Raw genomic sequence first — 13516 nt, forward strand, 5'->3', positions numbered from 1 at the left:
ATCCAAGTTCCATTATGCACAAATGTTATAACATCATAGCATTGCTTTTGTTGTTTCTAATGTCACTTACCAATATCAGCATGCCTGCTTGATGAAACCAAGTGAATTTTAAGGCAGAGGATGTGTTTCTTGTTTTACAGTGGCATCATCTATGGCCAAAACTACGACTTCAGCCACACACACCTCACATCCCTTAGCGCGAACCCATTGATACATCCATTCATTCTTCCACAGATCGTAATTTTGACCTGTACCAGAGAACGATCTATCTTCAATGCAGTACCCCCAGAGGTTTAATTCGTTATGGGAACATGGAGGACTTTGTAACCGGACAGATTTATCGTGCATCAATCACCATTTACTACACGGGGATTCTTAGGCAAGCGGAGAACGAACCCACGACCTTTTGGACATGGGTCGACCACCCTAAAAACCAGGTTATTCCGGGACATCATAACGTACAACTAGAATATATGTTAACTCTTATTATGTGTAAACAGAGTACATATTAATTGTTTTAAGGTACAAAGTAGAAATTATTATAAAAATATTAGTGAATTATGTCTGTAGAAAGTATGAAAATAGTCAAATCATACTGCATTTCACAAAATATTAATAATTTTTTTAGGTTGGAACCTATTCACCAGATGAAGGCCTTGCACTGAACTTCAGCAAGGTTAAGACATACAATGAACTCGGAAAAGAAATAAGTTTGTACAACGTGATATCGACTTGTTCAGATTGCGATAAAAAATCGACCGACATCTTTACGTCCACGATGCAAATTGTTCCAAAGCAAGACTTTTCGATACTTATCGCCATGCCTGTGCACCAGAAGGGAAGCAGTTTCTTCAGCTGCGGTGATCTGACAGATGAAAAGATGATTCATCACCTGTCTGGAATCGCCTTTGCCGTCGACAAGATTAACAAGAATACCAAAATTGTTCCTGGCGTCGAGGTTGGAGTCATGACTTTCGACTACTGTGACAGGTCACAGAGAGGCGAAGATCAACTGTACAGTTACTTTTCAAAAGAGAATGAGGTCATGCCCGACATCAAAGTCCCTCCAAAATCAGTTTTAGCAGCCCTCACATTTGGTAGCGAAATATCGAGGGAATCTTCTCCCATATTTGATTCCTTGAAGATCATGCAAATTGCCATTCCAGTGGACAGGATGGAAACCAACGAATACAACGATCTTCTGTACACAGCGCCCTCTATAATGTCTCAAATACAAGCTCTCATTGGACTCATCCGAAAATTCAGGTGGAAATACGTGAATGTAGTTTACAGTAATACGGACTTCGGTCGCTCTGGATATTACAAATTTTCGAAGGAGGCTAAAAAACAGGGAATTTGTTTAGGGAACGTTGTTATAGTTGAGCCAGACAGTAACAAGGAATCTCTGCTAACAAATATCCAAAATGGCCTCAGCAGAGATGCTAAGATTGTCGTGTCTTTAGTGGACAACGACCAAGTCGTTCAGAATATGATCGAAGCTATAAAAATCAGTTATGTCTTATCCAACTATATCTGGATCGGCACGGAAACGTGGGGTAACAATCCCTATGCCATGGAGAACTTGAAAGGAGCCAGTTTCGACGCTTTGACGTTGAAAATGGAAAGTTATGACATGCCAGAATATAAGCAATTCTACGAAAAGCTAACTTTGTGGAATCATGCTCCCATTCCAGATTCTTGGTTTGAAGAATTCTGGCAACGTCGCTTCCAATGCCAGCTTCCAAATAGTGTAGTCCACCAAAAACAATATACTCCGGTATGTACGGGTAAAGAAAAACTGTCTTCCACTGACTTTACACATAGTGAGCATATTTACCAAACGGTTAAAATCATAGAATCGATTGCGGAAGGATTGCACAATTACCTCAACAAGGATTGCCCTTACGGGATGGCGGCCATGAATATTGACGACTGTGGTGCAGGGTCCAGGAAGAGTCTCCAGAAAGAAATCCAAATCATTCTTCATGGTGCTTATATTGAATGTGAAGAATGCACTTCCTCTTCTACAATCTTTGGATATGAGGTATTGCAGCATTCAACAACGGAAAACTCTACATTTTTGAATATTCAGGTAAAGTTACAGATCTTGATTACTTTCATTGCAGGTTAATCAGTGCCCATGTATATTTAGATATGTTGTTTATATAAATATCAGTGTTTTAGGTACTAACAACATTTTTTTATTAGATACATATTTGTATAAAATAAAAGGTTTTTCAATATCAGATTTCATATATACATGGCTGTCGTTAACAGTGACGGTGAATAGATACCCCCCTAAATATTTAGAATTCTCTAAAATTCCTCAATATTTTTGACAGAGAAAATTGTTATCAGTTATTATCAATTTAGATTCATTAAAAGCACAAAACAAGAAATGTATTTATCTTTTTACAGATGTTTAACAAATTTAAGAAATTTATTTGACATTTACCACACAAATTTATGATGCAATCTGTGCAAATTGAACCTGTTCAAAAGTAACGACTGAGTAATTAAAAGTTTTCCGATTTTTTAAATTTTTTTTTAATGTATAGAATGCTTTTGATTCTATTCAGGTGCTGCTCCAGTGCAGCAGGTTGTTCACCCTATTACAGAATGCATTCAAAAATTACAGAATGCCAGCTTTTAAGAAAGCATTGTTACCTGGTTTTCAAAAATAAACTGTAAACAATATTTTCTTATGATTGCATCTATAACTATGATTGCGTCTAAAAAATACCAAATTCGTCATCTTACCCCGCTTTGTTATCTTACCCTACTTTGCATCATTCGATTTCTCGGCAAACACTGAATTTCATTTTTTTTTTTTTTTGTATTATTGCCAGATACAAAAAAGTTTTCAAAAATAAGCTGTAAGCAATCTTTTCTTATGATTGCGTCTAAAAAATGCTAAACTCGTCATCTTACCCAGCTTTCTTATCTTACCCTACTTTGCATCATTCGATTTCTCGGCAAGCACTGAATTTTTATGCATATTTTTTTTGTATTGGCACAAACAGGTTTTCAAATGTAAGTTCTAAACAATCTTTTCCTTCACATTTTCCACTTGACGGCTCATAAATGTTGTTTATGCTTCCTTGTTTAGATCGGGAGCTGGAAAGATGGTATACTGTACATCGATGACTCGAAAGTATCCTTCACCGGCAATGAAATTCCCATCTCTGACTGCAAAGAAGACTGCAACGCGTGCGAGGATCAGCTTGGAACAGCTGAGACACTTCTGGCATCCGAAACACCCATCTATGCCAACTTCCAGACTGTGTGGGGCATCATCGTGACTGCACTCTCCATCCTCGGCATACTTCTAGTCATCATCTGTGCCCTCTACTTCCTCATGTCTTTCCCTGTCACGGTGGGAACGACGGTAAGACTGCATTTATCTTTTCCACAACAGTGTATTTGGAATTGAAGTAAAACACACTTTCGTCCAGCAAAATAAAAGAAAAAGCCACAATTTCTTAAACTGGAAGTAGAGCTGTAATTTAAATTACAGCTCTACTATATTAAATACTATTTTTGCTTGCATCTCATTGTGCATAATGCTGATCGTTAAGTTCAAAATCATTAAATAAATCCCTTTAATCGTAATTTATAACAGTATATTAATGTTATTTGCACAAAAATAATAATTGTAGGACGGTTAATAAGATTAGACCACATTTCTAAATAACTTTATCTTAAGATGTAGTGCAAAATTACATTATAATAATAATAATAAACAATTCTCTTAGTTTTAAACTCTTGAATTAAAAGCGTAATAATAGCAGTACAGGAAAATAACTTTAAATTAGCGATACGAAAATATTTATAGCAAAACTATACCTTGATGACCTTTATTGATTTTATGTTGATGACAACCAAAACAATATGGAAAGAATGAGGAAAAAATATGCTTTATATGGTAAACTACATATAAAGATGAACAAGATATTACAAAAGAAAAATTTTCAAAAATAAAAATTCTATTAAATTCTATTTTAGCGTTCATAGCATTAGCAATAGAAGGAGAAAAATTGTCTAGCCATTGTCTAGTCTCTAATCAATCGTGAAACACTTACGTAGTTTTTTTCAATTGCACTAAAGTATAGCATCGCTCGCTTATTTAAAATTTCAGGGCGTTATAACTTAGCAATATTTTTTTGTTTAGCTAGAAAATATGAATGCAAAATAATAAGTGGAAACATTAAGTACTTGAGAAATTATGATCAAGATCTAAAAGTTTTTTATTTTCCTTATAAATAAATTTCATTATTCATAAAAAGTTGAAAGATCAAAATGATTCATGATAATCTTCCCCTAAACAATTTAAGCAAGGCCGAAAATTATTATATACGCCCCCTAGTGCTAGAGAAAAGATTCTGGCCCTAGCGAACAGGCACAACATCATTTCTTTTCCTGGAAATTTAAGGACTTTCCTTACAGCATTTATTGTGTAGTAGACTTTAATATCATGAAAATTGCGATAGGCATTTTCACCATTCTTTTTATATTCTAATTCATTCTTTATTTAGGTTCTAGGGTATATGATATTGTTCGGACTCCTTCTTCTGTACGCTGTCAACTTTGCATTCATTCTCTCACCCACTGAAGGCACTTGTGGCATCAGAAGATTCGGCCTGGGGTTGGCCTATGCTGTCATCTTTTCGGGTATGTTGGTGAAAGTGATGAACACTTGGAGACTCATGGGATACAATGGCAGCCGGATACTCAGTGACGGAACCAGGCTGTCCAGTCCAGCAGGACTCCTCATTATAGCAGTTGGACTAGTTATCATTCAGGTGAGATTCTTCTGTTGAACTACATTGACATAATGAGTTTAAAATAATGTCAGTGTATAGTTCACACCTCTATCTGCAATATCCACTGAATAAAAAATAAAACTTCAAATTAACTTTTAACACTTCATAATAGGATGAGCAAAATATGTATTTTTGTAATTAACTTAAAGGAAAACAAACTCTTGAGAAACTTGTAGCGTCTTATTTGTATCTGATAATCATAGGAGAAAAATGGGCTACTTCGTTGCTGAGTAAAGCTATTCACGAATGTGAGCAGATATCATTTAATTTAATTAGTTGTTGGAGATTATTTCCCAAATTATGAAGAAACAGCAAAAACATTGTGTAACGAAACGCAAACTTTCAGCTATTTTTTTTGCATGATTGTTCTCGACATTTTATTTTATTTTATAACCGTCATTGGTCTACCGATCCAATTTTGAGTTTAAGATTACAAATGTTCCTCTCTGTAGCCTGGTAACTTTGAACTCAATCAAGAAGACAGAAGAAATTTCCGATATAACGAAGACTTTTGTATTCACTAAACTAATTTATGTTGCATTAAAAATTATGAAGTGAATTCTTCGATTCAATGCAAGCAAAAACAAGCAGCATAAGCCGCTGATAATTTTTTCTCATGGTGTGAACACCGATTCATAAACTAGTTCAAGTTATTCTTGTTTGATTCTATTTATAATAAAGCTTTCTAGTAAAAAAAAAACATAACGAAACTTAATTTTGCTATCTATGACTTTCGTTCAAATTACTCAATTTAACTTGATAAAAAACTTCATTGGCTTCAAAAAATATGAAGATGTTAATAAAAGTCGACATGTTCTAAGAGCAAAAAAAAATAGACGACTATCTTAAAAACTTACCAGGCTTGAATGAGAAAAACAAAAGTTATTTGAAAATCCTGAAACAATAAGTTGTTGGCGAAAAATGGAAAATAAAGGTGAAAAACATGACTACAAAAATCGCGGTAGCCTAGAGTGGAACAGGAAAACAAAGATGAAAAAACAAACTAGAAAAAACAACTGCGGCAGATAGAGCAAATCAGAGCACGATCACCTTTATTTTCAGTTTTGCGTTTTTGCGTTTTAGGTTTTAAACCACGTTTACTTTCCTCATTCAAATCTGACAAGTCTTGAGCCCCTATTTTATTTACTCTGGAAACATGTCGGCGGCTTTTAATACCATCTTTATATTTTTTGAAGCCAATAAAGTTTTTAAACAAATACATCTTTCCGTGTCAGTTTCTTGACATAATTTATTTGATTACCCCATTTTAGGTGCTTCATAAGTTTGTATTGAACTCCCAATATATATATTTTCTACTCCTGCAGGTTGTTTTATCGTCTGCTTGGCTCATCTTAATGCCGCCCAAAACAGGAGCCTACGAACAAGTCTGGAGATGCGCTCCTCCCACCACTTTCGAAGAAGGTTTGGTCGTCTCCCTCATTTACGTCATGCTCCTTCTTGCCATCACGACACTCTTTGCCCTACTCACATGGCAGTGCCAGGACAACAATCGAGAGTCTCGTTGGATACTGGCTTGCGCAATCCTGGTGGCCATTGTGTGGCTCGCCTGGACCATCCTGTCCACTCAGCTCTCTCCCCACTACAGGGACACGACAATCGCTGCTGCTAACTTGGTCAATTCTACAATCATCATGATGTTCTTGTATCTGAGGAAGGCCTACCTGTACAGCAAGCTCACTAGGCAAGCCAGGGATCAGGACATGAAGGCACACCTTCAGCCCAGCTCTTACAGCCATTCCATATATGGCTCCTCGCAGAAGACATTCTCCACTTTGGCACCAGTCCTCTATGGTACGTTTTCCTTATCATTAGATATTTGACTAAACTATGGCCGTCCAATGATAAGTAGTCATTATCATTGAGTTTTTGAATAAACTATGTGGGTTAATGATGAGTATTAATTATCATTACATTTTGAAACAAATCATGATAGCCCAGTGGATGTAGTTCTTGCTTGTGGTGGCGGGTTGAATCCTGCCTGTATGTGGTAGGTTTGTAAACTACAGTCCATTGATTCACAAAATAATACATAACATCCTCAGTGGTTGACTGAGTCACATTTCCGTTGGTCTAACCGAGAAAGGTTTCAGTAAGCAAGAACTCTCAACATTTTTCACGTATCCATAATAACATAGGTTGCCTTTGTTGAGATGTATTCTTCGAATAAAAAAAATCGAAAAAACTTAAAATTTAATAAAATATTTACAATATTTAACACAAGACGTGAAGTAACATTCTAGTCTATAATCGTGTCTCGGGCAACTAAAAGATTCTGACCAGACTGACTTCTTGTGTCGGGTGGTGGATATTTCAAAGACATCTTCTTGATGCGAGCACACCTAGTAAGAGAGGCGAATATAATAGGCGGACATCATTGAGTTCGCGCGTACTAGCCAGAACAACCTTTTTTTAAGCTATGACCCAAAACCAATGGACAGAACAGTCTCCTAGCTCAATTACCTATTTTAAAATTATATAATTGATTAAATTATTTGAAAATACGTTAGATTATTTAATATTAAACTGTTTATTAAATAGCTTGAAATTACATTGCTAATTATTGCATGAAATACAACAAGGACTTGTGTTTTCAAAATGAAGAAGACTAGTGACTTTAAACTTTTAATAATCATTTTGCATAAATTAAGTTAAATTTCCTTAGTTCGGCCCTCAATCATGCCATACAAAGCGTGACTGATCATAGGGATTGTTGATGTTTTCTTGTAATTTTGCGTAGGGAGATTTTCTTATTTATTTATTTTTGCTGACAATACACCAATAAGGTTCAAACATAGAAAAAACATGTTTATTTATTGAAACAAATAATCCAAAGAAACTGAAGAGGAAAGGTATTACTTGATTAAAAATCTCATTCGCTTCAAAATATACAAATTGTAAGTCCACATACTTCAAGAGCTCAAAAATAGGCACCCATTTTCAAGACTTTCCAGACGTGATTAAAAAGAAACGAAATTAATTTGAGATATAACACGTAAAGTTGCCTACGAAATAAGGAAAGATGAAGGTGAGAAGCAAAACTAAAAAAACAACAACTACAGTAGTCGAGAGAGAAGAAAAGATGAAAAGCAGATTAAGAAAAACCTCAGTAGCCAAAACTAAAATTATTTGTATCCCTGTCACATCAGCTCAACTTGATGCCTTAGAATTTTGATTCATTCATATGGATGCTGATCTCCTTATTAGTGGCATTAGCTCCTCACCTTCCATCCATGGCACATGGAAATGCATTTTACCTTGATTTGCCCCTCGTGACCACTATGGATTTACTTGTTCTGTTTTTCATCTGTTTTCTCTCTCGGCCACTCAAGTTTTTCTATCTTTATTTCTCTACTTTATTTTATCGTTGCCGACTTTCGTTTCATTTTTTAAAATCACTTATGCTTCTTCTCATTCACGTCTAGCAAGTCTGTCTGGTCTCTTGAAAATGGGAACTTGTTTTTGAGCACTTGAATTTTGTCGACAGTTGTTTTCGATGATATTTTTGAAGCAAGTTAAAGTTTTAATTTTTTTAAACTTTATTAAATTTATTTAACTAATTATTCAATTATTAATTAATTATTTAATTTTTAACGACCCCTTGACATGTGTTTAAGCACATTGTTTTTTTTTTCTTATCTTGATGAGCATTAACCGTGTCGTTCCTTCGCAGGTTCACAAGCTTCTCTGACAACCAAGAAACTGTACAACGTTCCATCTTCCAGAGTGGAACTCATCAACTGTCCGGAAGATAACAAAAGTGATAGTTCGGGTTCGGTTCAAGTGCAAGCGACCGATCTCTATCCCTTGGACATGTATGACGGGGGTAGTCAATTCCAACCGGTGACATCTCTCTACGGAAGCAATCACACCCTCGTTCTAGATGACACCTTACCCTTTGGAAGGTAAACACATTTTTATATTCTCTAACCAATATTTATCCAACACTCTAATATCGCTACTTTAAACCAAAATACGACGCAATTTTTCTGTAACCATCATAAATCAATAGACAGAATCATGTTTCTGTACAAGTTGAATCATGTTATCGTGCAATAGAAATATTATGATATGGTTGAATTTAGTGTCATATTAAGCTTGCAGCAGACATGAATGATATTATCGTTCAAGAGTATAGTACAGGGTCACTCTGTCAGGGCTGCTATTAATTTTACAGTTCATCATTGTGTCCGTTGTTGTGTACGGGTTCGTAGGCTAATTGACAAATCCATGACTTTGCATTGCGAATACAGTAAGCCTATCAAATATCGGTAGCTTGTGAAAAGACAAATTTTCCAATAAACCTACGACATAGACCATGAGGTAGAGAAATCTGCAATAACAAAAATATTTCAAACTTCGTCCGTTAGATGGCAATTTTTGATATACGTTAATGAAATGTGGAGCATGTTTAATAAGCCGTTAGTCGTAAAATCATTTTTTACCATGTCTGGACGAAATATCGGGAAAAAGATTTCTACTTAGAGGTATGCTGCAAAATGTTCTTTTTCTTTCAACAGAGGAGTTTTGAAACAAAAATGAACTGCATAACACATAATTAACTTTGTGTTTCCAACTTTTGTTTTTTTCCTGTATATGCTCCCTTATCTCACCAGATATTTCCGTACCGATACCTGCTCAAACCAACTTGGTGCTGCCACCCTGAGGGTCTAGATTTGTGGCTGGACAGCTGGCAGATCTCCTCTGACTGTGATTATGGTGTTCAGTGCCAGGCGTGACTCGAAGCGTTGTGCCTGTGAGTAAATGCTTAGCACTCGGGGCGGGATTGCTTCTTGCTACGAGGCATCTATTTTTAGCATATGGGCCCTGAGGGCCTGGGTCACCGTAAATTTACTTTCGCTTCATAACAAATAGGATACGAGAGTTGCTATTTATATTTCTGGCCTAATAATGAAAAAACAAATATGTAGGATCGAATTTGATTTTATTGTTTTTCAAAATATTCTCCATGATGATCAATACACTTTTGCATGCGTTTGAACCAATTTTCAAAGCACTTTTTCCAGTCCGATTGAGGTAACTCCAAAACATGCGTTTTGAATGCATCAACCGCTTCTTCGGGGGTCGAAAATCGTTGTCCACGTAATTTATTTTTGATGTGTGGGAATAAGAAGAAGTCATTGGGTGCCAAATCAGGGCTGTACGGCGGATGACCCATCAGTTCGATCTTTCGCTCCGTCAGAAATGCCTTTGTTTGAGTCGATGTGTGAGAGCTCGCATTGTCATGATGAAGAATGATTCGCCTGTTCTTCTGCTTTTTTCGAATTTCTCCGATGACTTCTGGCAAACAAATGGTCGTGTACCATTCAGAATTGACCGTCCTGCGTTGCTCTAACGCCACTGTTGCCACATGACCGTTAATGCCGAAGAAACAGGCAATCATTTGTTTCGATGTGCTTCTTCCTCGAACAACTTTTGTTGGTTTTGCCTCGTCTTGGAAGACCCATACAGTTGATTGCTGTTTTGTTTCCGGCTCATATGCATAGATCCATGATTCGTCACCTGTGTAGATGTTATACACAGCCTTTGATGTACCTTGAACGTATTTTTCCAACATTTCCTTGCACCAATCGACACGAGCCTTTTTTTGAGCGTTTGTCAGATTATGCGGGATCCAACGCGAACAAATTTTTTTTACGCTCAAATGTTCATGCAATATTTTATTGATGCTAGTCATACTAATGTCCAAAGACGCCTCTATCTCACGGTATGTCACATGACGATCTTGCTTTATCAGTTCACGCACAGCATCGATCTTTTCTGGCACAACAACGGATTTTGGACGACCTGCACGGGATTCGTCCTGGATCGAACATCGACCACGATTAAATTCGTTATACCAATTTTTTACAGTGCTGTAGGATGGCGCTTTATCGCTGAATAAAGAATTAAGTTCATCGAAGCACTCTTGTCTTGACAGTCCACGTAGAAAGTTATGAAAAATAATGACACGAAAATGTTCACGATTCAATTCCATTTTTTGAAAGAGAAGAACTTTTCAATTTACTGTCAACAACACAAATGAAGCTATAATGGTAAATCGTCTACTGTATTTATGTTTAAAAATATCAAACTCTCGATTAAAATCATCTGCGGTCGCCTAGCAACACTTACTGTTGCCAAGGCCAGAAATATAAATAGCAACCCTCGTACCAGTATAGCCACGTAATGGTAGGTAAATAGTAATATTCGTCTATGACACGCACACACGGGCGTGGCTTCGCTTGCAAGTAACAAATTAAATCAGATACGAAACTTTATTCAGATTAGTAATAAACCAAGCCAAATTACTGCAACTTTAAAAAGCCAAGCACAAACTCGTGATTTGGTCCTACTATGTGATTTAAATCACATGGTTGGGCCAAATTCAAAAATTCTTTTACACGAACTGCAAGGACTCAATTCTAATGTATGTTTTCCTTTTTCCAGATAACAACATTAACGGGAAGCCAAATGAGTGCAATACTGGAAGTGCATGATAATCTCTCTTCAAATGAGATTAGAGAATGATTATGATGACTGACAAATCATAAAAACCTGCAAACAAAATCCTCTCCATAAATTCCAACATTATTATTGCCAATCAGACTTCAGAAAAAGTCCAATTTCTTTGATACTTGTAAACTCTTGGTGAAAATTCCAATTGCATTTAATTGGTGTTTGAGTAACGAAGAAAGTTATACGATTATTGCTGCAATCAAAGTAATTTAGTAATGTATATGGAAAAAAAAGTATTTTCTTCCTTGCTGTAAACACAGATATGTGCTATATTACGTATTTTGATTCTTAGAGATGTGCCAGCTTATTCTACCACAATTTTACTACCGGGATTAAAGAGTTAAGCTCCTGATTTTAACCCATCTGAAAAAGTTAAGTAAATGTTCCTGCATTTGGCCAGATTATAAATATAATAAGGAGATTTCGTAAACTTACATTAACTCCAGTACGTATGATTTTAAGTAATAGCACATGTTTATCCTTAGTGCGCATGCGTCAATTCTGGTGAAATGAACATGCACCCATGAAAAAATATCAAATTTACGTAAGTGAAAATAAGAGAATAAAAATCCGTAAGTTAAAAACCACTAACGTAGTGGAATGTCGTTTTAACTTTGACTAAAAAAAATCAAAACAAACATTTACAATGGGCATACATTACAAAACAAACATTACGATGGACTCTTCGTTCAACTAATTGATATAATATCACTTGATTCCTTTCTAAATTTCATCAATATATTTCTACAAATTTGCATTCCATGTCCATGTCTTAAGTTATAAGGTAGGATTAAGCAGAAAACGACATTTAACAGTTATTAACAGCTTGCCTGTAGCGTTAATTACGCCAACGTAATTATCTAAACGTAATCTAAACGTTACGTATCAACGTAGTATCTAAAGTAAGCACGAGTACGTGCGCAGTTGCTTCAAATCTTGCGTAGGGATCGTACAGAAGCTAACGTAAAAGTGCAAAATCTCCCTAATTGTTGCAGAGTACCCGGAACCAGTTAGTTCAGTTTTTCGGGGTACCTGGTACCCGAATTCAGCAAATGTCAATGAAGCGGTACATCTCTAATGGATCTGTAAACACTTATAATGTTAGTGATTGTATGTAATGGTTTTATGGTTATTTATTATGTTAATGATTGTATAACCACATTTATAATGGTTCTATAATCATTCATGATGATTGTATAACCAACCAGATGAGATTTCTGGAATGTTTAGAGGAAGGTCGTTTGCTATTTCATTCCAGGTGCAATATTTACAAAATTTTATAGTAAAACATGATTCTTATCATCCGGTATCACGATTCTCTAAAAAACAATTTCCTCAAAATATATTTATTTTGGTTGCAAACAAGCATTTTTTATTCCTCTTACTATTGCCCAATGAAGGTTCTGTTTAGTTACTACTATTATAAAAATATGCAGTGTCCTGAAACAGCATGAATTTTTCTGCTCTAACAAGAATAAACGAAAAACCAACATTATTATTGTTTGCATAGAGATTAGGCTTTCGTCATACTTCAGTAGTTCGATCTACGGATTATCTATCATACTGGAAAATACCTGTTATGGCTCCGTAAATCCCAGCTTTGCAGTTTTCCGCATTGTGTCCAAAGTAATTAAATTTTTATTTCTACCTCAGAACTTCATTTCTTGCTGTTTTTCGTTTTTATGTGAAATTGTTTGGCTTAAAATGTGTAAATAGGAGTTATATTCGTGATTCTGTTACTAAATGAAATACCGTTAACCAGTCCAACGTTGTCTTCATTTTAAATTCGAAACTTGGGTGGCGTAATAAGTTCTGGATTAAAACAATAGAGAACACAATTGCTTCGTAGCTGGAGAAACCATTCTCCCCTTTAATGCTTGGTTGAGAGTTATTGTCCCCATATTGAGGAGACAAGTACTTTTTCGATTTCATACCAAACGAAACCATATACTAGTGTGTTTCTTGAACTTTTCTAGGGGATAGAAACTCTTTTTTGCAATTTTTTAAATGACGACCTGCGCAGAATATGCGTCGCGAGGTTACGTAATTCTACCACTCTCAACATTTCCCCCCTGTCTGTTAACTAGGAAACGAAAATCTTGCTTACCTTCTACGCCAGTACGTTTTAGTAAAAAGCTAGAATATACTGACGTAGG

The 13516-nt window shown here is 35.8% G+C and overlaps 1 protein-coding gene across 1 annotated transcript in view; it reads left to right on the forward strand.

The window, feature by feature from the left end:
- Window positions 1-11998, forward strand: part of LOC107438423 (uncharacterized) — a 175304-nt gene extending 163306 nt beyond the window's left edge. Inside the window, exons 14-19 of the mRNA XM_016050716.3 lie at window positions 629-2092; window positions 3110-3388; window positions 4536-4802; window positions 6149-6635; window positions 8515-8746; window positions 11292-11998. Coding sequence (XP_015906202.2) covers window positions 629-2092; window positions 3110-3388; window positions 4536-4802; window positions 6149-6635; window positions 8515-8746; window positions 11292-11295 — 2733 coding nt within the window. The 3' untranslated portion in view covers window positions 11296-11998. The remainder of the gene's footprint in view (window positions 1-628; window positions 2093-3109; window positions 3389-4535; window positions 4803-6148; window positions 6636-8514; window positions 8747-11291) is intronic.
- The last annotated feature ends 1518 nt before the right edge of the window (window positions 11999-13516 follow it).

Source organism: Parasteatoda tepidariorum, chromosome 8, assembly GCF_043381705.1.
Source record: "Parasteatoda tepidariorum isolate YZ-2023 chromosome 8, CAS_Ptep_4.0, whole genome shotgun sequence".
NCBI classification, from domain to species: Eukaryota; Metazoa; Arthropoda; class Arachnida; order Araneae; family Theridiidae; genus Parasteatoda; species Parasteatoda tepidariorum.